The sequence below is a fragment of the Argiope bruennichi genome, chromosome 10 (assembly GCF_947563725.1).
Source record: "Argiope bruennichi chromosome 10, qqArgBrue1.1, whole genome shotgun sequence".
Taxonomy (NCBI): Eukaryota; Metazoa; Arthropoda; class Arachnida; order Araneae; family Araneidae; genus Argiope; species Argiope bruennichi.
Genome location: NC_079160.1, coordinates 42,870,777 through 42,897,307, shown reverse-complemented (window position 1 = coordinate 42,897,307; position 26,531 = coordinate 42,870,777). Strand labels below are relative to the sequence as shown.

At 26.4% G+C, this 26,531-nt stretch overlaps 2 protein-coding genes across 2 annotated transcripts; one reads left to right on the top strand and one right to left on the bottom strand.

The window, feature by feature from the left end:
• Positions 1-1,187: 1,187 nt before the first annotated feature.
• Positions 1,188-13,279, bottom strand: LOC129988388 (U3 small nucleolar ribonucleoprotein protein IMP4-like). Its single transcript, XM_056096611.1, has 9 exons — positions 13,150-13,279; positions 11,911-12,019; positions 11,743-11,823; positions 6,119-6,228; positions 3,830-3,962; positions 2,884-3,038; positions 2,503-2,597; positions 1,828-1,901; positions 1,188-1,415 (listed from the first exon to the last, which is right to left on the bottom strand). The coding sequence occupies exons 1-9, from the start codon at positions 13,150-13,152 to the stop codon at positions 1,291-1,293; spliced, it is 885 nt and encodes a 294-aa protein (XP_055952586.1). The 5' UTR covers positions 13,153-13,279; the 3' UTR covers positions 1,188-1,290.
• A 250-nt stretch (positions 13,280-13,529) lies between these two features.
• LOC129989071 (heterogeneous nuclear ribonucleoprotein A1, A2/B1 homolog) lies at positions 13,530-26,027 on the top strand. Its single transcript, XM_056097394.1, has 8 exons — positions 13,530-13,663; positions 20,307-20,570; positions 20,662-20,872; positions 20,970-21,098; positions 21,520-21,633; positions 22,713-22,847; positions 23,918-24,000; positions 24,538-26,027. Exons 1-7 carry the CDS (start codon positions 13,655-13,657, stop codon positions 23,974-23,976), a joined length of 921 nt encoding a protein of 306 aa, XP_055953369.1. The 5' UTR covers positions 13,530-13,654; the 3' UTR covers positions 23,977-24,000; positions 24,538-26,027.
• The last annotated feature ends 504 nt before the right edge of the window (positions 26,028-26,531 follow it).

Genomic DNA, 26,531 nt, shown 5'->3' with positions numbered 1-26,531 from the left:
TTTGCATTTAAGTTTTACTGCTTTTTTGTTAACTTTGATATACTTTAACTTATTTTTGTCATGCTGGCATGACTATCTCAAATCATTGTTATACATTAAAAAAAATAATGATTTTATGATCCTGAAACCTTTATTATTATTTCAGTATTTTTTTTTCCAATAAATTCTTTTTCCATTTTGTCTTGCTCTTTTTCTCCATGCTTCATTAATTTTTGCCACTCAGTAGAAATAGGATGTTGAAGACTCTTGAAACAGTCAAGTTGTGAAGATATTTTAAAACTGATAAATAAGTTGACATGAGTTTACTTATATCAGATGTACAAATGCCAAAATAATAATTAAATTTATCAGCTGTTAAATACTAATACTGTTCAGCAACGGATTGTAAAACCCCCCACGCTTTAGAACATGCGTTAGGATGGATTTAATTTGCCAAAATAGGGGTGAAAGGAAAGATGAAAGGATGTTTACATTTACTAGTATCTAATACCGGAAATACACTCGTTGTTCTACGTCTCGCCCCTTAATGAGATGGAGTCATCGAAATGTGGCTGTCTCAGAATGTGTTGACGAACAGTATATATAATTTTTGTAGACACTAACAAACTCATTTCATCCTATTAGCAACATCTGCATTATATTCACACCCCTTAATCTCAACATGAGAATATATTAGATATTGCAAAACACCAGGTGAATATTTTTGGACAATAAAATATATTTGAAATTTCTTTATTAAATAAATTAATGGTGCATAATTATTTTGTTAAAGAGAATAATTTTAAAAATCACCTGTCATAATTTTTAATAGCAGATTTCCACTTTTTTTGTTAGGATCAGTAAAACTAAGATTTAAATTAGAAATTTATAAATACAAGTTTTAAATATTTTTAAAAATTAGTATTAGCTGGATATATTTAAGAATTTATACTCACTATATATAAATGAAAATAATGAACTGTGCTAAATATAAACACAAGGAGTAAAATAAGAATGATTAACAACAGAAAAATTATTTGATCACAAGAATGAAATTTCCTTTTGGAAAAGCTGAAATGTACTTTTCAAATAATTATCTCTCTATTTGTATATGTAAATATCATGTGTCATGATATAATTTTTGACTTCACAATCAGTTTAAGCCCTCCAGATATGACAAATCTTAGCAATGAAGTAATAATAAAAAATAATCTTATGTACAAAAATTTATTCAAACATTTTTCTGTACAAAAATAAAATAAAATCCATATTATACAATCTTCAGCTTGAAGCTGAAAATATTACACTAAACTATTCAAACAGTGGATCAGCACTTAAAAATTTCCTTTTCTTAGCAGTATTTGTATACTGATTTAAAGCCCATTCAGTATCAGCTGTATTATATTCATCCATAGTTCCACGTTTTATGACAAACACTGAAAAAAAAAAAAAAATTAAACAGAGAAAAACACTGAATTTTTAAAACATATCCCCCCCCCCCAGTTCTAAAAGGATGCATTTTTATAGTTAATTTTTTAATGCACATGCAAGACAAAAATTGATACATTTTTTTTTCTATGATTGAATAATTAAACAATTTTCTGAAGTTTTAATATTTCAGATGAAAGACCAGATTACGTATATAATAGAAAACAATTTTCAGCTTTTGAAGAACTAACTACACTCTTTAGTTGCGAAGCTTTGTATCAAGTCATATACTTAGCAATGATGATAATTTTGGTCTTATACTAAAGAAAGTTACAATTCATCTTGACAATATTATATAGACTAGCATTCAGAGGCAACAGAATGTCTCTATACATAAGATATTATGCAAAAGCAACTTACATTTTAAAACAAATCGGGGACCTAATTCAACAAGTTGTATTTCTCCTTTCTCATCAACCATGTGAGTGTGGTGCCTATTCATAAAAAAAAGGGATAATTTACGTAAGCAGATATTATAACTTTAAAGTCAGTAATACTTATAAACATATTATAGATGAAAAATTTTACCAATAGAATTCAATTAACTAACTTGTACATAATTACTCTAAATATGCAGTTGAAAGTATCAATTCAAATTCGGACACCATCTGCAAATTCGAATCTTTTCAAAGCATAAAATAGAGGAAATCTACCAAAAACTTTTTTTAATGTTCTTTGTTAATGATACTTTTTAATTGCTACATTTTCTGAGAAATATCTATATGCCTCAATACTAAATTCAAGAATTCTATAAAATTTAAAAAAATTTTCATGTACTTAATATTAAAATTGCATACTAACTTTTTATTAAACACTGTTGCTATTCAAGACAGAGAAAATTTTATTATTTCAAATAACAATTTGTTCTTATTAAAAATGTATTATTAAAACTTCCAACTAAAAAAATCAGTACCAATTTAATACCAATCAAAAATATACATGACATAGTTCTACACTTCTGTTTTTCAAAACAACTAAAAAAAAGTAATTTATTTTAAATATTTCTGTAACTATATAAAATAATTTCTCAATTACCTAAACAAAATCCAATCATCACAATTCAAAAAGGAAATTAAACGTTTGCTCTCTTCTTTTGGAACAGGGAATAAATGTTTCAAAATGCTAGTTACCTAGAAAGACAAATGCAAGAAAAGGTTAATCATTGAAAAATGAAATAATCGCAATGTTTCCTTTAAAATAAAAATACTACAAAGTAAAATAAGTATAACTGAAGGAAGCCTATTAAAAATATTATCTTGGTAAACAGTCCTTTAATTTTATTATTTCAAATAGAAATGTTTTATTAAAACTTCCAGAAGTGAAGGAAGTACAATATTTTTAATGTATTTACTTGTATATATTGCATTATATACCATTTATACACAAATCAAGTTATAATAGTATAAAATTACTTACTCTACTTCCCAGTTTACTTTTAAAGTTATGAAAGGCAAGGTGTGGATATTCTTGTGGCATTGTACCAATATCCGGAATATCATGCCTCATGACAGTATCATAGATAGCAAAACGGGCTGTCGGCCCATAAGGCAAATGACTGATAATCAAACCATCTGCAAAATACCATATTTTTAATCAGTCAATAAAATTGATCAATACACACAAATAAAGTATATTTTTATTAAATATTCTTTCCTTTATGAAAGGAATACTTTGAATAAACTTTTCATGCTGTAATAAAAATTTAAAATACAATCAAATGTTTAAAAATCATAGAGTCTTTAATTTTTTGTAGATTGTCCCTTTTCTTTATAATATTTTATTTGATAATAAAAGTCTAGATATTGCTTTAATAATCAATCATTTTCTAACATTACCAATATTCAGATTTGTTAGCATTGTTTTAGTTCATCTAATCAAGATTGCACTGGTATTTATATAAATATATTTAATGCTTTTTAATTAAATTATTTCTTAGGTAGCTTTTTTTAATACATTAACAAGTATGCACAAGTGCATTGAAAAATTATTAATGCCTGAAAGATCATTCTACAATTATCATACAGGTTTAAATAATTTACTTCAAATCAAACCCACACTTTTAAAAGCAATGGATTATTAACAAAAATTAGCAAACATTATATAGCTGCTTATCAGTGACTGCTTACATGACCACAGCTAAAAGACGAGTAACTGTTTTTTACCCTCTATGAGAAAGCTTCACAAAAATTAAAACATTAGAAATATTATATGAAAAGTGGAATTTGTGTTAGAAAGCATGCAAATAATTAAGAAATTATATTAATTAACTACACTGAGAAAAATTTACATCTGACATCTGAAAGGAAAATTTTCATGATATTCAACTTCCATAAATAAAAATATTTTAACTGCACTGGCATACCAGGTTCTCCTCTGGTCTCTTCTATCATGATGAAATCTGTTATTCCATTTTTCTTACAAGATTCTATAAGTGCTTTAAAACTATAATTTCCTCTATTTATTCTTTGTGAATTAGGGAAGACAAGTCGAAGCTCCTATAAAAAAATTACACACAGAAAAAGTGAATAAATTATTGAAAAATAATTTTAAATTATATAACCAAATATAAATGGAAATATATAAAATTGCTTAGTTTTCATTCAGATTCTTTGCAATAAATGTAAATTTAAAGATCATTTTTCTCTCCCTAATATGATTGCTATCAACTTTATAATGATTACAATTTTAAGAACTAAACATATAATTATGGTGTTGAATTATCCAAATAAATAAGAATGCTCTAAGGTTACACCACAATCGAGAGGAATTTTTTCCCCCACAGATAAATTTAGTTATGGAAGATTATCAAATCAACTTAATTAGCATAACATAGTAAATAGGATCAGAAGGATTTGTATTCAAAAATTTATGAACTTAATATTATGATATATGTTCCCTATTATAACCAGGAGTAATTGCAACTCCATATTAAAAATTTGGAAAACAAGAGTGAAAAAAATATATAACCTTTTGAATAATTCAGAATATTAAGGTGGTGCTATACCTACATGCATATTTCAAAGCATGTTCCTTTATTTCATGTTCCAGAAGATACTGGACATTTCTTTAGTTTACCAGACAAGTGTTCTGGACTTTTCTTACTGTCTCCAGAAAAGTATTCTGGAACTTTTGTCAGCCACTGTATTATCAGTTCTGAGTTGAGTTAATAAATCGGTTTAGCCCTTGCGTGTGTCATTGAGTTCTATATCATAGTATCTACGTGACATTAAAACAACTAACATTTCACTAATGAGTAAAATTTTTAAACAAATTTATAATATTCATATTTCTAAAACCATGCATTCAGCAAAGAAAAAAAATGCAATTTTGAAAATTAATTGTATGATATTACAAGCAAATATTAGTCAACACTTAGTTTTCTAAAGTTTCTTTAAATAATTGGTAAATTTACGTTACTCGTTAACAAAGCAAACAGTTTTGGGAATTGCGAAGTTTACATTTTTTAAAATTATTTCATGAAAACACAGTTTGGTTAAGGCAACAGTTTTTGACTTAACATCTCCAGAAAAATTTAAAATGCCAGTTAAAGTACCCATAATAACAATTACTGGAGAAAAATTGAAATGGGAGGGGGGAGAGAGAAGCTTCCTGTAACTAAAGAACCTTAGTAAGATATCATAAATGGAAGATTTAATAAATTTTCCATAAAATCTTCGGACCACCCAAATTACATGTGCCTTTTTGTTTACAGACAACAAATAATATTTCAGGTCTGCTCGTGTAAAGACTGTCCGTTTTCAAAGGTATTGATCATAGTATCACCTAAATAATTAAAATGGCCTTCCAAAATAATTCATGGAAGAAGAAAAAAAAAAAAAAAACTAATTTAACTGTTTTTGTTCAGACTAAATAATTCATCCTTTAGTTTGAACACTTCAACAGAAAAGTGAATAATATCAGAATTTTCAGTTCCTGATTAAGACAACTGTATTAGTATTTATTAGTTTAAATTTCTTGGTCTAATAATTTTTTATGAACTGAGATTAAAGTTAGAAAATTATTTATCAATTTCACAAAAGCAATGAAAGTTGTTGCTTCATCATGTAGAATAAGATTCAAATTATTACACTTGATGAAGATATTTCTTTATAAGCAACTTTTTTCAACATCTAATCAGTATTTAATGCAAGTCTCTTTGAGAATGCACTTTTTTTTTAATTGACTTCACTGAAATTTTTAATAAATGTATTCATTAAAAAACATTTATCTTAATAACTTCAATAAAACTTAAATTATCAGGAAGACAATTCTTGAAATCCTAAACATAAATGTTCAAAATTAAGTTTAAAGTTACAATGAAATATTTGTTCCAGAGAGAATTATGCTTAAATCCTTGTTGACAAGCTAGCAAAACAGCTGCCTTCTTGACAGGAACAAGATGGGGGGGGGGGGATTACTAAAGAAACATTCCTTTCTGCTTTCTAGAGTCACAAGCAATTAAAACAATCTGAATTGGTATTAATGAGTCATTGTTTGGAAAAAAATTCTAATTTAGTGATTATAACAGAATCTTCTGTCTAGACAGACAAATTTTTATCTAGAATACAATAACTCCTATGCAACAATCTATTTCATATATGAAATTATCAATTCGAAATTCAATAGCATTAATTAATAAGAGAAACATTACCTTTGCAAACTGTTTTAATTTGACACTTGGATCACGACTTGTAGTAATGACAATCTTAGGATCTTCTACAAGGGCATAGCGATATTCATCATCAATATCTTCTGTTTGATCTATTAAATAAAGAAATTAAAATTTAATATAAAATTTTAGTGAAAACATAAATATGATATGAAGTACAAATATAAAGCAAATTATTTCAATTAATTTTTGGTTTAAACATTTATTATTTTTCAATCAGTCCTTAAAAAATTGTGGACATTTGAACAAAATCAATCCATTTTTTAAAAAAATAAAAAAATAAGAGGCAATATTTTCCTCATTAAAAAAAAAGTTGTTTGCATCATCCGTCTTTTAAAGAAAAACTAGCTACCTTCTGGATTAAGAAGTATCACCCGTAAAAAACATTCCATAATAAGTAACTGTTCTTCAACGATTTTTACAATTCTTTAAACCAAAGCATAACTTATTAAAGCTAATTATATATAAACACACATAGAGAGACATGGATTATACAAATTCCTTGATAAAGCAGCACTGCATCATGGGTTAATATGAATAATAAAAAAAAAATATAATTGGATTAGATTCAAAAGACAAAGAAAAAATTGCTGGGCAATTTAAATACACTCTGTACAATTCATAAAAGCATTACAAAAATCTTGCATTCAATTTCTTTTCAAAAAGCCATTACTCTTATTTTCAAGAGCTTTAAATGTGATGAAAAAACATTTGTTTTTCAACAACTGAAGCTAGAAAGGATCAAGCAAGCTCATTAAGATCAGTATAGTACTGAAAAATTTTTTAAGCAGTGTTTTCCCAGCCCTAATGAAATTCAGAATTGTTTTTAAAAATTATTTAAATGTGTTATACATTCTTGTGTTTTTTGAAATGAGGGAAAAAATGTACAAGCAAACATGACTATATCCACTTTCAATTATAAAAAGCTTTATACGAATCAGATTTTTTTTGTTTTGTTATTTCTTCAACACTTTTTATTATTTACCACCATTTAGGTTCAATTTCTATGTGCATATACAATTTTATTGAAATATGTCTAGTGTTTCCTGAAACCACATTAATATTTGCACACTTGGACCGTAACTGGACAACAAATTTCTGGAAAGTGAAAATATGCTATCTTAGATAGGCCACTCAGATTTCCCTATTTGAAAAATATCCTCTAGCTCTTAAACACCAAAAAAATTTATAAATAATAAAATTTGCTGCACAGGTGATACAGTTAAATCAGCTACATAGTAAATAAAGTTAGATAGTTCACTTTTATTCTTTATTTACAAATCAATTACAGAGAAAATAAAATTTAAATTCTTCAGTGGTGAAACATACAGTCTAAAAGATATTAAATGTTACATTTTGAAAACTGATGTAAATGTTACAAATTTACAGATTTTCTTTCTTTTGAATTTTAGAAATAATTAAAAAAACTAATTATTAACTAATAAAACTTTATTAATTAATTTAAAAAATTATCATTGAGAATTATCCCCAAATATATCCAACTAAAAGTTGAAGCTTACAATATACTGAAATATTATAACCCAATTTACTTAAATAGTAATATCATATTTAAACTAATGACAATAATAAATTTTTGAATTTAAATTGTAAAATGCATGGGTTTAATCACCTGAATGTTCACCAAAATCCGCAATAAATTCATATTTAATTAATATAATCTGTAAACAAACAAAATAAAAGTATTTTAAGTTTGAACTTAAATGGCAAGAGAGAACTACATTTTAAGACTCGAGAGTTACTCAACACAAGAGATATTATAAAGTTTTAATGCATGTCTTTTTTAAAGGAAGTATTTCTTTAGTCTTAATTGATTTTGATAAGTGATGCAGAGATCTTTAGTTTAATATAAAGAATAATTTATATAAGCAAATACTTAATAGTACTTCTGATAGGATTTTACACCTTTGCTTGTTATAAGGATGAATGTGAGTGTTGAGCTGCACAGGCTACGCTGTTTAACTTAAAGCTATCAAATACAGTACATATATAATTGGAGGATGGAAATATGCACCCAAGAGTGATTTTTTTTTTGAAATTTTAATTAAAAATTAAGCAGAATTTTGGTGTTATTCTGCAATAACTTAAAAATATATTACAAAACAAATATAATTTCTAAAATTTTTTTAAAAAAATTAATATTTTCAGTTATACAGTTTTTTTTTTTTTTTTTTTTTTTGCTGTATAAATATTTATCATATTTAATAAAGATTTTGAAAGATTTTTAGACATTTTTCAAGAAGATTATTAAGAACTTTAAACAAATATTAAACATATCACAAACAATAATATGAAAAATGTAAGAATTTTTGAAGAACACCAAAATTATTGATAAAAGTCACAATTAAGATTATTTTTGGTTATTAATCTAGTGCAAGCTCATTTAGAAGTGTAAACTGCACCAAAGTTTAAGGTTCAGAACAAAATTGTAATTTTATTCAGAAAATAAATTAAAAACCACATAGATGGAATAGAACCAGAAATGGAAAAAGTGAAATAAATTCAGATATCATGTAAACATCCATTTCTTTCAAGAATGCAAAAAAGAGGATATGCAGTTTTTGTCCAATTTGGTATGGCAGATCACAGATATCTGAACTAATACACTTAAAATGTAATAAAGTCAGACCTAAACAATCTATTAAAATATGACATGTTAAAATGTCCTCACAATGACTGCAAGTTGGTGGAGCTTCTGAAAATAGTAGATATTAGCAGGTAAGCCTTGAATGATCAATCCTTAACCAGGTTTGGATGTCATTGTATTAGAGGTTTAGAGAAAAAAATCCATGGTGATATCATAGGTTTACATTGTACTATTTATTTTCCGTCCTTTTTGCCAATTTTAAAAAACCCATTTTTGGATGCACGCTCACACATCAGCATATGTTACAAGATGCATATAAAATTTATTTGCAGATATTGCAGCAGAAACAGCATCAGCTTTCTAATCTCTCTGGATATGAACATGAGCAGGAATCCCAGAAAATAAAATATCAAAATCATTCTGAAATAGAGTATGGAGCAGATGTTGAATTTTAAGTATGAGTGGATTATCTGGATTTGAGCAAGTGACAAAGTGCAGAAAACTCCAAGTACCAAAGCAAATAATAAACTTTTTAGAAATCATTATTTCTCACAAATTGAAAGAAAGGGTGAGGGGGAGTCACTCTTAAAGTTGCAGACAATTTTTCATTTTTGTAATACAATTTGAATGACTATCTTGTCCTTAACACAAATCAATATTGATAAAGCAGATTTAAACTCATACTTAAAATACTATTAACATTTAAAAAATGCTAAATTTTACATTATTTTATTTAAAAATTAGGTTTTACTGTTTAAAGGTCAGAAATAGAAAAGTATATCAATTTTTTTCATGAATTCTAGAGAAACAGACAGAAAAAGAAATACATTCTAAGATGAACAAAATGATATAAGGCTTCTAAAATAGTATGAATTATATATACAATTAAATTTGAAGACTAAAAATATTTTCTGAAAAAGTCATTATATAATGTTAACGATTATTAATCCAAACAAAACAACTAGTCACCAAAGGCTGCTAATATTCAGTATTGTTGGGAGATTGAAAGAAATATTTAATCCTCATGTTTACAATTCATTTTATTAATTTATTAAATATTTTTAATTTTGATTAAATCCCTTATTCAGGGGTGTTTGTGGGACCCCAAAAAATCCCCTGAAACTTTTACGGACTTACTACCGGCATTTTGGAGTTTCGAGAAGGGGGGGGGGGGGAGAAATGAAAAATTACAATTATGAAATATTGAATGACCTAATTATAAAAGTTCAATAAATTACTTTTTTTGCAAAATTAATAACCATAAATTTTCAAACATATAAACTACTACATTTTATGCAAATATTTTAAATTACCTGAATTAATTCTTTAAAAAAATTATCTAATTTCTGCTGCTTTTTTTTATTTTCTGATGTTTGTGGGCTTGTCTTTCTTTTGTGGTGAACTTCATAATTGCAGGAAGATTGACTTTTATTTTCCTCATTTACAGTTGAAGAAATTTCCTCGAGAACTGCACATGCAGAGGTAGAAGCAGTTTGCTTTTCTGCTAATGTAGAAGGTTTTTCAGAGACTTTTATAGATGACTCATCTGAAATACATGTTTTTAAGTCCTCTTGATATGTTTTCCAACTTCTGTTCATATTCAGTAAGAGATCTTTGTGAATTGGATCAGTCATTGGATTTTTTGAGCCATATTTTTCACATGAGGTTTCTTTAGAAGCCATTAAATCATATTTAATAGTCTGCACTGCATCTAGGGAATCAATCTTAAGCGAGGTTCTATAGTCAGTGACAAGTGTATCCATTAAGTTGAATGCACTTTCCACTAATGGGCCATGGAAGCAGCTAAGGCAGGCTTTGACCAATTTAGCCAATGTAGAATACTTATAATCATTTGTGAAATCATCTTTTAAATTAAAAACTTTAGACCAATATTTATCAATTGTACACTTGACTTGATTTCCACTTTCATCAGATGTGTAGAGCATTTCTTTGGTGATATCAATATCACTCTGGTATAACCTTATTTCAGCTTCTACTTTTGACTTTTCATTATCACTAAAAATATGGGACATAAAAGATGATAATTTTTCAAAAGCTAATATTGTACTGGTTTTACCTCTTAGCTCTGAATCTAATGCTGTAAAACTAATTAGATATGAATTTTTAAGGGGTAATTTCTGTTTCATATGCTGAAATTTCAAACTGAAATTCTCTTGCGTACATAAATAAAAAAATATTTCAATAAGAGAAACGAAAAATTTACACGTGCATCAATAAATGAAACGAAAATTTTACACAGCGGAGAAAAAAAAGTTGCTAAGCGATCCATGACAAATAGCTAATACGGCGAAAAATCCCCCTTCTCTACTTATTGGCGCCACGCCAGGAGAGATAAGACCTTTGAACCCAGAGTCACGTGATCGCACATCTGGTCCCGAAGTCTCTCCCTTTTTTTTCTGCCGCGCCTACTTGCCGAAAAGAATCCAGAAGAGAATGTCCGAGAAATGGGGGAATGAGTCATAACTCGCAATAAGGAAAGAACAAAAAAGAATTTTTTTCCCCCTTTTCACGCATTATCACTGCCTTTGGAGAAAGAAAGGAAAAGTTTTCACCACACACGCTGACCTTGCGTTTTCTGCTTTCAAAGCAAACAAAATCGCCCAGATCAAAATAAATAATTCATTATTATTCCTACTTCCTTTTGAACGACGATCCCTGGAATTTCCGGGTATCGAAGTTCAAAATCCCCGGAATTTCGGGGTTTCCCCGGAGCACAAACACCCCTGCTTATAAGAATATGCCACAAAGTCATTTTATATTGTATAAAAAAACTTTTTGAAAACATATTTTTCTAATATAAAATGTAGTAATATATTTAATATTCACATTGAACATATTCATGCTGAAAATGAAACAAATAATTTCATAAGTAAAATTTTTAAAAAATCAATGAAGTGAAAATGATATTGTTGTAAAAAACACTTAAAGTACATTGATGCATAAATGTATCTATAAAAATTTAATATACTGAATAACTCACTATCTGCAACATCATCCCATTCCAAAGAATCCTGTATCTTCAAAGCTTCCTTTTGTACTGTTGTAGGAAGAACTTTGTTTTCTGTAATGATAATCAATTTTTGAGTATTAAGCAGCACATTTAATTAATATAGAACATAAAGTAATTATATAATATAAATCTTTCAACCTGTTAATGACTTTTTGACTTGCATTTTCTTTTCTAATTTAGATTTTTCTTTGCGCTCCTTCATTTTTCCATAAATGAACTCCCTGCGCATTTTTGCTTGCCTCGCAAACTGAAAAAAAAAAAAAAAGGATAAACATTTAGAAATACAATTAATGCTTTTAACTGAAAAAATTTCCCAAATTTATACACAGAATATGATTTTTAATACAAATAAAAAACAGTTAAGTGAGTTCATAAATGAAAGTACTGATATGCAAACAAAAATTGAGGTTCTTGTCAATGTAATTAATGTACATTACCAGGTAATTAATACAGAAACATTACTACAATAATTTTAATAATAATATATTTTTTATTATACCTATAATATATTTTTGTGAATTTTGGAATGCAAGCAAGGTGAATGAAATAATTACTACTTATTAAGAAAAATTTTGAAAAAAATTGTTTTGCTGCTTTATCTGATTCTTAAAATTACCTCAGACTGTCTGTACATAATTACATAACTACATAATATATACAGACTACATAAATTAAATCCTATAAATAAAAAATATAAGTCATAATATATTTGTTGAAGCAGTTAGTATAACAATGTTAACAATCGAAAGTCATTTGAATTTTCATATTTTTTGCACTTTTTTAATATTTGTAATTAATAGCTTGCTACGAAAAATATTACTCCAAATATTTTAGGAAAACACTTACAGAAAACATATTTCAGTGTGCAAACCAGCAATTCATTATTGCTGCTTTGTGTGATATCTATTGTATATTTACAAATGTTTGTACAAAAACAAATAACTGATTATTTTTAAAAAATTATTATCTTGAACATCAAAAAAGAGAGTTTAAAGGAATAATAATAATAAAAAAAAAATACAGAGAATTATGTGAATTTAGGCCTATTTTTTTTTCTTCATATAAAAAATTTGGTTGAGAAACATCAATGAATGATAGCGTCATGATTGGGAAATCATCATACGAAAATAATCAATTAATTTTTATTGTATTGTATTGCTTGATCTAGCAAGTTTCACAGTATAGCATAAACATCGAAATTATTTGACATGCTCAATTATACGACACAAGGTCAATATACATAAAAAATGAATAAATAAAGTAAAGGGGGTAAAAAAAATCTCATGCTTATTCTAACAGTATAATACAAAGAAATGTATTACGAAAACGTTTATCTAATGCTTACATATCATTTCAATTTTTATAAACAAAACTTACCATTTTGAATACTTGACAAAAAAGAAAAAAAACTACGATCACAATTCAGTAAGAAATATAAAAGCAAATAAAATCGTTCACTACAAGATTTTGGATTTCCTACTGCAGCCGGACCACATGCATGAAATCGTTACGGTCGTGAAATGAGTTATTGTTTTGGTATAATGATAAAAAAATAGAATATTTATATTCGAACAAAGTCAATGAACTATATAAATTTTTGTGAAATAAAGGTCTTTAAAATATTTTTAGCATTTATTTAGAATGCCTATAGAATTTTATATGCCTTCAAAGACATTAGCGATAAATTGATCAAAGCAATTGCTATGCACACGAACCTGGCAACAGAATTTTTCTTTATTTTTTTTTCTGAAAAATCGAACAGATTACAGAAATCGGAACTAGCGTCTCCTTCTGGATTGCTAATAGTATTACCGGCGTTAAATTTCATAGAAAAAATATCTTTGTGTGAAAAAGTTCTGAAGCATATTAAAGAAATTTCAAGATGAGTGATGTAAGTAGAAATTTAAATATATGAATCGAATTCGTTGAATTCTCAAATTTTGTTTTAAAATGAAGTTAGTAACTTGCTATTCTCTTTGAAAATGGCTCTATGTTGACATACAGAAATCATTATGTTCTTTTAAAGCTGATCGTTTAAAGTTTTTTTCTTTATTTCAGAACTTGCTTTTATGTGGATTTTTTCTCATGATTGTTATAGTTAATAAATCAAAATGATTTTTATGCTATGTTTTCTTTTACTTTAGCAATTCCCTATAGATTAGGCATAACTGTTAGTAAGCAAATTATTATATTGATCGCAACTTAAGAAATGTAGAATTTCGTTTAAATTTTTTTTATCCTCTGAAAGCAGTCGGATTATTTTTCACTTACTTAGTTACGTTTTCTTTCTTCGGAAAAGTATGTATTTTATATCAACATAAGATAGAGAATTTGAAAATTTAACTCATCCACTTTTAAAATGTGATATATTTGTCATTTATAAAAGTGTTTGATGAATAGATACAAAATTATAACATTATAGTCCAGAAAGCACTTGGATGCTTCTGAATTGTATGCCAGAAATTAGGTTTTTGGAATATGAAATTTGCTCCTGTTGAATATTTGGTTCAGAAATTTTTTCATTAAATAAGTTTATATATTTATTTTTATCTCATCTTTATTTAATCTTTTTGTGTCGAATTAATTTTTTTGCATTTATTTTTAATATTCATTGTAAATGATGGGGAAAATTTAAGAATGTATCCCTTTACATTGGAATATATTTATCATACCAGATATTAAAAAATTAGAATATCTCATACATAATATTTAAACAAAAAATGATATTTTTAAAATATAATTTTATTTAGGTGTTTTTGAAACCTATATTTACACATAAAATTAAAAAGCAGAAATTTAATTTGTTTGTTCAGTATAGTTTATTCTAAAAAGCTGTACAGTCTATTGCTATTTTTGCTTAGATGGAATAAATCTTTCAGTATATGTGAATGGAATATCTTTCAGTATATATAAATCTTCAGTTTTTTTTTTTTTTTTTTATGGATAATTGTTAGTTTTTTCAGTTTTTAGATGGCATCTTTATCAGTTTTCTAGATATTTCGTATATTTTTAAGCTTTAGAAAATGAATTCAACTTTTGAAAATCCACTTTTTGTAAGAGGATTTCTTTGGAATACAGTCCAAAATAGGTACTATTATGCATTTTCAAAAAGCAAGCAGGCTCAAATTTTCATTAAATGTGATTGAGCTTCTATGAAGCATCAAAGAGTATTTTAAATAGTTTAATAAACGAAGAATAATATTTTTGTTTTCCTTGAATTGATATAAAATATGCTGCTGTATAATTAATTTATTAACTGTGATGAAGTATCCTTTTCTTTCCATTATTAATACAACTTTTGTTTCTTTGAATTGGCCACAATTCAAAGAAACAAAACACAATTATCATGCAGATAGATAAATCTTTTTTTTTTTTTTACATTGAAATTATTTTCTGAAGAGTTTTACTACATTCTGAACATTATCTTAAAGGGAAAAAGTGGACATTTAAATATTCTGTATTCTCTTATAGTATGTGCTATCAAAGAGTTTATTTACAAGAAAGTTTGGGAAAGTAAAGAATTCTTGTGTTTCTGAGGATTATAATTTCTGACTCCAAATTGTGGATTACTGTAGGACATGATGACTTATTCACAATTTTCTTACTTTTTTAAAATTATTTTTATTAATTTTTTATAACTTTTATTTTGTAATTTTTATGAGATGGGTTAGATATTGTTTCTTTTGATGGCTGTTGGATCCATTCTGTTTTGCTTTGCACCATTACAATGTATAATGTGATACAGTTATATATTGTAGGATGTTAGCATACGTAAATCATGAACAATTTTTTTTTTATTTATACATTTTGCAGCCATACTTTTATTAAGTATCTGATCATACTAATATATAATTATTTCCATGTTAAATATTAATACTGCCAGTACCTAAAAATTCCATAAATTGATGAATTTTGTTAAACAGATCTGAAAGTGGTCTCACTTTGAAATATTGGTTATATAAGTCAAGTTCCAAGTTATCGTTAAAATAAAGATGCTTCTTTATTTCATATCTTTCCTTTGATATTGGTTAATTTGCAATTAGTATTTTAATGTTAGAAACTCGTGTAATAAGCAGATTTCGTTCCTGAATTTTATTTATAATTCAAACGCTTGATAAATGGAACAATTTTTTACCATAGGATCAATGTAAAATAGGATAATGCTTTTCATTTGCTTATTTTTTAAGCAGTAGTATGGCTAAAGAGAAGACACTTTTGAACCTTTAAACTCGATTTATTCCATCCTTGGTGTCATAATTTATGTACAAGAATAAATGGTAAGAAATACATCGCAACACATGAGCAAAAGAAATTGACATTATTCCCTCATTTTTATATTATGAGATGCTGATAGGGATTTCTCTGATGCATGTAAATTTAGGTAAGGGAATTTTAAGTATCATTAAAAGAATGTGATAAACATTTAAAGATTTTTATCCTGTTACTTAAAGTCTCTTTACCTGTTTGAAATGAACTCTACCTACAGTAATTTGTTTCTTTAGTGACCCCCACAAGCATAGACATTTGGCAGGGAAGTGTTCTCCAGGTGGACGCACAGTAAAAGGAATACAGGAAAGATAACATATCAAACCAAAAAATGTGAAATTTAATGTCTGAAAATAAACCAATTTTGAATTTTTAGTTAAAGAACTATAATTTAAAGCTGAATTTTTATGGCATTAACACTTGCTGCATCACATTTGTTCTTTAATGCATTCAATTATATAGCAGAAATATTTTTACATATGTTCATTGGAAGTGAAATCAATATTTTTACGATTTTATATCATTTTTTCATAAAAAAATTAAATTAACCTTTTAAACAGCTAAGATTACTTTTTCATTTTCATCTTTAGTTATGCAGTAAAAATTTGTGTTTCTATGCATAAAGTTCTTTAAATAAAACATTTTTGAGTTGTAAAAAGTTAATTTAAATTCAAAAAGAAAAAAAAATATATTAATTTATTTCAAAAGTGAATTGCTTAGAGTTTTCAGTTAGTAATATAGAATAGTAGACTGCAATCATTAATAATTGTTAAGTAATTAAATAGTAAAACAAAAATATGAAGCAGATTATTAAAGCATTATATGTGTGATTAATAAATTATACACTTGTGTGCCTAAGTGAAAAATATTAGATAGAGATAGGACATAATAATAAGTTTTAGATATAATAGAACTAATATCACTGAATCCTTTTAAAGTATATTGTGAAATGTTGCAAGATAGATTGGAGACTTTCAAAAATATGTCAAAATATATACCACTTAATTTTTTTTTTAAATTCATAATTTTTTTTTCTGCTTGTTGTATGATGCCAAGGTAAAAAAAAAAAAGATGTTTTTATTTTTAGGAAATTAAATATGATAGTAAACACAAATTTTACTAAAACAACTTCAGTTCAGTATATTTTTGTTAGAATTTGATAAGCTAAATCATAATTAACCCTTATGTTCATTTCGTATTATATATTCATATTGTATGTATATACAACTTTATAAAAATATTCTACAACTATAAAATAATTTTTAACTTAGTTTTATTACACGATTTTTTTATTTATTTTTTGATGTTTTTTATAGCATAAAGTAGCTAGCTACCTATACACATTTTTTTTTTTTTTTTTTTTTTTTTTTTGCTTTTCATCAAAAAAGCAATCTTGCCACTATAAGAGTTAAAGATAAAGTGGAAATTTGAAATAGAATAGAATAGAAATTTTAAGAGTGAAATCCATTTTCTATATATATATAATGTTTTGCTACTATATTTGGCAATTCTATCTAATAATAATTAAAAATGTATGAACAAAATTTATCTTCTGAGAACCATTGCAAATTTTATGGATTTTGTGTTATATTTATTTATTGATGGTAGGATCATTCATTTTCTTTCACCCTATTAAACTATTTTATATGTGTCTAAATTTAAAAGAATTTAGGTAAGTACAAAAAGAGAGAGATGATAGAATTAATCAAATTGGAAATAAATATTAATAATATTAAATACAAAAAAGGGGCCAAAAAGGAAGAAAGAATGAATCTGGCCTGAAGATTTTTTCAAGGGTCACTCTCATGCAGGGATTTTTTCTGTGAGGAGTCTGACTTTTGTCTAAAATATTGACCTCTTGTGACCCAAAAGTCCCAAGAAATTGAGGTTTTGGAGATAAGAATTAGTATTGTGATATCAAAGACAATAAATTAATTGACAATTTTTAAATCTAAACAAGATCACAGCAAAATTGAATAAAACCAAACTACAAAAACATCATTAAAATATGAAAGCAAAGAACATACCAGTTGAAAGTAAAACTCCAAAAAACTTTGTGGAGAAAATAAATCTATCAGTGCAGACTTTAAACTAAATTCAATTTTCCCACGTTTAAAGCACCTACTACGCTTTGTCCAAGTGCCTTATAAGAAAAAATTAAACAATCTCAGCACCATATATTGAATTAAAAAATCAAAGTGAATAAACTAGAAAGCTTATCTTTAGTTGTGAAAAAATGGAATAAGTTAGAAAATAGATAAACCCTCTCTTATTAAAACTTCTATATTGCAAAAGTTTTGGAGAAAATCATTAATAGTTAAGTTTTTGATGAGATTGTTTGTTGCTTCAATATAAGAAATCTTGTTATTTTTTTTAATTCAGTTAAATTTTGAGAATATCACATTTTTGAAAACTTGAGTTTAAATTAGAATGGTAATTATTAAGTTTAATTACTTTAAAGTTAAATTTATCCCTTTTAACATAAATACATAACAAAGTTTTTCAATGAGAAATTTCTATTTTTAAATCTAGATAGGTAGCTTTATCTTGATTTTCATTTCTTACAGTTAAAACTAAATATTTTAGGTAAAAATCAATAACAACATTAGCATTATCTAAGTTTAACAAAAATAAGTCGTATTTCCAAGTGTTTATTAAATTGTGCTTAATTATTTTTTTCTCATAATAATGTAGTGAAATATTAGCTAAAGCACCTGAGGAAGCTGTACCAATTAGACTTTACTTGTTTATAAAATTTTAATTCCGTTAAAAATGTTAAATTTATATAATTTAAACCAGTTACTTTTTGTAATAATATCTCTATTTATATATTTGTCATTTATAAAAATAGACATCTATTAATTTTTCATGAGGTAGATTAGTGTGCAAATTTTCAAAAACATAAGTATTAAGTTTATTAATGTTATCTTTTAGAAAATCCAGAACTTCTTTGTTACTATTGATTATAAAATTATTTTTAATTTTATTTAGAATAAATTTAAGTATTTTTAAAGAAATGTTTTCCCGTATAGTAATCATAACTGCCAGTGCTACATGTTACAAATCTAAATTTTAATTTTTTTTTTTTTTTTTTTTTTTTTTTAAGAAATTTTACTTTTGGGAACAAATAAAGATTGTTTAGAGAGCAAGTTTTAGTTAGAACTTAGTTTTTTAGCGAAAGCAGACATTCTTTTATCCAATTTCTTTTTCCCGATACTATTTAAAATGTATGTACGATTAGAGTGTATTCATTAATTAAAAGTTTTTTATAATAATATTTACTAATTAAACTGAAATTATTTTCTGATTTATCTTCTAATATAATAATAAACCTCCCTTTTAAATTTTTTATTTCTTTTTTCAGTGATTTGTTAAAATAAATTCCTTTTTTTAGTTCTGCTGTTATCAGTTTTAGACATTGTCTTTCCTCCTCTAAAATCCTCACTTTCCATTCTCTGAAACCCTTCTAAGGCCAATGGTACTTCCTACATAATTTAGAAATAAAAATATCCAAATCTTGTCCAATAGAAATTAAGATTTTTTTTTAATGTTTACCTTTTTTCTCAACCTAAATTTCCTTCCCTTTTCCCATTAAATCTCTTAAAGAGCTGGAATCATTTTTTAAATTCCCTGTTATGGTATGGCCTTTATCAGCATCTATATAATCTATATAAATTTCTTTGTTACAATTAGAATCTGTTTTGTTTAACTTATTTCAATTTTTGCTATAGTAATTATAGTTACAAATTTTTTTCCTTAAAGTTGCTGAATACTAAATGCGATTGAAACAATTGCATTATCCTTTAAAGGAAAAAATCCTTTACTCTTGTGCAGAATTTTAGGTAACTTCAAGTTCCGAAACTAATATCCAAAAATCTTACTACACAGAACTCAGTAATTAAACCTCTTTTATTAGGTTCAGTACCAGTTTGTCCTATATAATTCAAATCACATTCTTTACAATTCATCAATTAAATAAGATTTTTGTTTTCATTAAACATCTCCAAATTTGATATTTCATTTTTAATTTGTTCTTTGACTATTAGTGGACAAGTTTTACATTTTTTGTTAATGCAGACTCGATATTTATTTATGTTTTCATAATTTTTTAAACAAAACAATTGTGCAAGTCCCAATCACAAAGCTATCCACAGTGCCCCTTGGTGAAACATGTGATGGGCTATGATAGAATTAAATTACTAAGTAAATATATTTGTTAATGAAGATTAAAATGCTATTTAGTATTTATGTTATATGTTTCTTTGCAGCATGAAACTGAACCTGAGCAGTTTCGCAAGCTTTTTATTGGAGGTTTGAACTACAAAACGTCTGAAGAGACATTGAAAGCTCACTTTGAACAATGGGGTGAAATTGTGGATTGTGTTGTGATGCGAGATCCACATACAAGAAGATCCCGTGGGTTTGGATTTGTTACTTTCAAACGTGCCCATATGGTTGATGATGCTCAAGCAGCTAGACCTCATGAAGTTGATGGTAGGGAAGTAGAGCCTAAGAGAGCTGTACCTAGAGAGGTATTTCTACATTATTATTAATATAACAATTAAATTCTTCTTGAATTTAATGCACATTTGTATTATATTTAATTGCTGTAAATTTTTTTAGGATTCTGGGAAACCAGAAGCTCAAATAACTGTCAAGAAATTGTTTGTTGGTGCTTTGAAGGATGATGTAGAAGAGGAAGATCTTAGAGATTATTTTAGTCAATATGGTAATGTTGTGAGTGTCAGCATTGTTACTGATAAGAACACTGGCAAGAAACGAGGTTTCTCATTTGTTGAATTTGATGACTATGACCCTGTTGATAAGGCTGTGTGTAAGTTAATTTTATTTAATTCTTGCCATTTAATATAAAAAATTTATAAAAGAAAATAAATAAAATTATTACTGATTGCAATTTCAAATTTTATTAGTAAGAAAACACACAATCAAAGGTAAAAAAGCAGAAGTGAAGAAAGCATTGTCCCGACAAGAAATGGATAACATCAAGAGGACTAAAGAGATGAAATCATATGGAGGCCGAGGTGGTAGTGGAGGTGGTGGTAAGTTCACTTTTCTTAACTGTAATCAGTATTTATTTTGATAGATACATTGGATACATTTTGTATAATGGTTAAGAAATTTGTTGGTAATTTAGGTTATATATTAGTCTACAAAATATCTTATTTCTATATGCTTTTTATTTATTATTTAGTTTAATAGTATTTATATATTTTAATATAAAAATGAAAAGTGTGATGTGTTTTATCAAGATTGTAATTAGTATATGGTATAAAAAATTTTTTATGGATGATTTTTATTGTAATTTTTTATTTCTTCATTGTATGATTTTTTTATTCCACTTTTCATTAATATTTTGGAAATTGAATGTATCATTTTAGACGCAATTTTACTACCATAGAAATCTACACTTAAAGAATTTTAAATGAGCATGATGTATTTAATTTATATATGATTTATTAGGTGGCTATGGAGGAGGATACGGAGGTGGAGATAATTATGGATATGGTGGTCCAAGTGCGTGGGGAAATGGAGGTGGCTATGGTAATGGCTATGGAAGTTCTGATTATGGCTCTGGTAAAAATTTCCAACTTTTTTGGGTTTTAACTCATTGCTTCAAATAATTACATACATCATATTGTATAAATGAAAGTTTCTTTATAATAAGGAGTTAAAACAAATCCTGTTTTAATATAAAGTAAATTATGCTTATTTTATCTGCACTTATATGATATTTTTTATTTGATGTTTTAAAAATGGTTTATTAATTTAATAAATGTAAGAAGTTTTGCTGAAATTTTTTTCCTCTCCTTCCCTTTTTGTTATTTAATTCAAACAGTAGTTTGCTATAAAAAATGTTTTTTGTTCATGTCTAGATATCAAAATAAAGGAAATTTTGGGTATCTTTTAAATATAATTTAAAATCTTAGAAATGCATTTTTTAAAGAAACATTAATGACTTGTTAAATGTCTGATCTCCAGAACATTCACCGTGTAGTTAAATGCAGTTATTAGAAGTAATTTTAAAATTATTAATATTTATGCTACATGCTAATTATTAATTTTCAGTTATGCTGCTGTAGCTGCTTTTGGTTTACCGTATAATTTATATTTAAACAGAAGTTACATGCAGAATGTTGATCTTTTTTGCAGGCTTTGAATTAGAAATTAGAAAATATTTTAGATTGTAGATTTTATTCTAATGCATTTAATGTGAAGTGTCACGTTAATTTTATGCTATATATTATTATTAATCTGTTACTAAAGTTTGACAAAACTGCATTACTAGGAACAAATGTTTGTATTAACCCTTTCACTAATAACCTAACCTTGAAAGTTTTATACTAATGGACTATTTCATGTTTCAAACGAGAGATGCAGGATTTAATGCAAGTAATCACTATGAATGGACTTCACTTTACATCTTTAATTCCTTGTTTAGAAAATAAATTATGCGGTTAGTATAGAACTTGCATGGCCAAGTTAGTAGTGAGAGAATTAGATACATCTTCCATAGTAAATACATAAGTTCAATCTTTTTATTTTGATTTCACAGGGCCATAAAATTTTAAGATAATTTGTGTAATACTAAGTGTTTTATATGAAATTATGTTATGCATGTTATATTTTTACAATTTTATTAATGGTATTGGTAGGTGGAGGTGGCTGGGGTGGAGATTATGGATCCAGCTATGGTGGTGGCCCTGTCAGAAGCAGTGGCGGTTATTCGCAAAGGAGTCAAGGACCATATGGTGGTGGTGGTGGTAGAGGAAAAGGCTCTAGCTATTCAGGTATCTTATTTATTATTATGTATTGTTTATATTTATTATTTTTTTCTTTTTATAAAGCTTAGTAATGCATTGTGCTGTATTTTGTTAGGTTTGTTTAATTAAGTCTATTTTATTTTAAGTGCTTTAAGCATAAATGATACTCTTCTTCTTTTTTATTAAACTTTTGTTTAGGATTCGAACAATATTTCTTTATTCTTGCAGAAGTAAGATACTTTTATAAATATAAAAAATATATCTTAAAGACTGCTTTATGTTATTTAGATTAATAATCTTATTTTATGTTGTAGACCCATTTCATTGTAAGAAACTGATATTGATGTAATTTAATTGACTCAGAGAAATATATATTTCTTTTGTTAAATGCTGTAAAATTCAGTGCCTGAAAACATTTCAAAACTGTAGTTTAACATTTGGTAGTATTATTTGATTATATTTGGAATTTTTGCTGCAAAAGCTATGTATCATATTCTTGCATATATTGACACAGAAAAAGAAAAAAAAATCAAGGTGTGCTTTAAGGAAACTGCTCATAAATTAAGCTTTAATTTTTTTTTTTTTTGAATAATGAAATTATAACTGGTAGATAAATAACATCTGTATTGTTTAGCTTAATAATGTAAAATTGTCTGGACATTATCAGATACATAATGATGTTGTGAAATTAGGAAAAAAAAAAAAAAAAAAAATGCCACTTATATTGTTTAAGTCTAATCTTAAATAAGCTTTTTAAGAAATTTTTTTAATCATCAAAATGTAACTAAACTATCTGTAAAATAAAAGTGTTTCTTTTGGCTTATACTTGGAAAGTGTATCAGAAAATGAAATCGGTAGATCTGTATGTAATTAAGTATAAAGATGGAGAAAATTTTAATATTTTTGATATCATATAGTTCATTTAAGAACTATTTATCTGTTTATATCAATTTGGGAAATTATTTTATATCTATTTTTTTTTTTTCCCCTTCCTAAGAATTTATATTGTGATATCATAGTGTATTGAACGTTTGATTTATATCTATATTGTATTTCAGTTTTCTCAGATTGAATGTCACACTTTTATGTGTTTTTAGGTGGTGGTGGTGGATATTCTGGCGGACGAAGTGGGGGTTATGGTGGATACCGGCGATAAATCAGTTTCAGTTGCAGTCTTGGGGTAATTAATACTTTTTTTAATCCAATTTATTTTTAATAGAATTTGATATGTTGATTTTGTTTCTTTTGTCATTAAACATAGCTCAGTTTAAAGAATTTTTAGTTTGTTTCTGATTAAATTACTTATAAGTATTTTTCTCTCATGACATGATTATTTTAAAGCTATATTAATGTGTTGCTTTGAAATTTATAATTTTAGATTCATATATTCCAGTCTGATTAGCGCTATGGTCATCAAAGTCTTGATTGATACATGACATTAAAGATATTACAAAAGTTTGGTTCATTTAAAAATATGTTTCTGCTGTTTAGTAATGAGATAAAGCATAGTCATGTAGACGTAAAGTTATTTAGGCTGCTATATATGAATTCAGCTTTATATTGTACATTGATAATGAATAATTTTTAAAGAAATATTTTATGAATTTAGGTAGTGTGAATGTTCATTATTTCTGTTATCAAGAATTCGATTAAATAAGAGCTTATATAGTTAATTTTTTCACCAAATAAGATACTATTTCTTGCATTTTTGATCTAGGAACGTTTTAAACTGTCATAGCCAGCCTCCCCGCAGTATAAGCCAATACGCAGTAGGTGATAGCAGTTAGAAGAGAGTTCGTGAAAGAATTGAAGTAAAATAGGCAGGAACAGGATTTTGAGGATTCAGCTAGGTCTAGTTCGTCAGTGCCAGAGAGAAAGGAACGAGTTAGCTTCACCTACAATTTATACTGTGTCTTCAATTTTACATTCCAAATTTAATAGTTCAGGCCAACTTTTTATTTTAATTCCCCAAGACTGAATCTCGATGTAGCTTTTCAATATTTTTCACCATTACATTTTAAATCCCATTATTGTAAGACGTGCAGAAAGTGAATGTGAATCTGTGTGACATATTGCATGTTAGAACTTATCATCTCAAGACTTTTTACTTAAATAAATAGGTGTGTTTAAGTTAGGTGTTTTAGCTTTCTTTAAAAGATTATGACAGCTTAAAAATTTCTCTTAAGCTTTTTTTTGGAATCTGAATTATTTTTCCTCCCCTGTGTTAGCTTGACTCTTTTTGGTTTGCACAAATTATTTCTGAGTTGTAGAGTAGTTTTTATTTTTTTGTGTGTAGAACAAATATCTTAGATTGGAGCTATTTGTTTTTGTTTGCACGCATGTATTTATTGCAAGCATATAAGCTTATCGACGTATCTTACTGGAAAGAAAGTTAAGAAAACTCATTGCATTAAAACAAAAGCAAGCAATATTTATTTTAATGCTAAAATGCTGCCAATTCATGAAATAAATTTTCTAATCCTCATAGTTTAGTTTTGATTTTGTACAAAGATTGGAAATTTTTTCTAAGTCATTTTAAACTAAATATAATGGCATAAAGATAAATGTAGCTTGGATTTTTAACAATTTTTATCTTAATTTTTTTTTCCTTATATGTCCTATAATTATCAAACTATTTGAGTTATTAAGATTAATTCCTTCTGCCTTTTTGATGATATAAGGATGAAGAATTTATCTCTTAGAGAATTTATCTCAAATTTCTTGCATCCCAGCATTTTTTTTAGAAACTTCTCTTATAGGTTGTTTCTTCACTCTTGTATCATTTACTTGACTTCACTCTTATCATTTACTCTTGTCCCACTTGCCTCGAAATTTTTTTATTTTTTATTTTCATATTTAAAGATATTTAAGTTTTGTATAGATTTGAAATTTATGTTGCTAAAAAACCCTGCTTATTAGCAATGCAGAGTGCATTATTAAATTATTTCTGAAGAGTAAATATAGTTTTATATTTTATTTAATGTAGATTTTCATTTTGTTTAAATGCTTTGTAGCAAATTAGAGCAAAGCGATTAAATTCAAAATGCTTCGAAAATTTTGTCATATTAAAAGTTTTATTATATATCAAAATGGATCATATGAAATATAAATGAATAACATTTACAGGTTTCTACCTTGGAGAACATCTTTTAATATATATTTTATTATTTTGCAGAAATTAGTTATTCCTGATGCAAATAAAAGTGAATTTAAATAATTGTTTTCTGTAGTTGTAACTTTATTTTTAAGAATTCATGAGATATTTTAAAGACATTACACTTCCTTTCACTGTTATGAAATGTAGAGTTTCAATTTGGAACAAAAATGGTAATAAAAAACCTCTTTACATTATTTTATTAGTTTATGAACCTTATGTAAACCATTAAATGGACATACTTAAATGTATTCAATGTGGATTATTCTATGTGCAAAATTATATTCACTGGGTTATTTGTATACATGGGATTTAAATTTAAAAATGATGTTATTGGGATGGAATGAGGGATACTTTATTAATTATAGTTAAACAATTTATATGCAAGTATTTTCTGAAAATTATACACAAACAAATCCTTCAATATTTTTGAATATATTTTATTGGTTTATAAAGTATTATAAAGTGATATTTCAATTATGAATTGATTTAAAATTATGATAAAATAAGCAAACTCTCCCTGAAATATTATTTAATAGTTCATTAAGTAAGAAGTC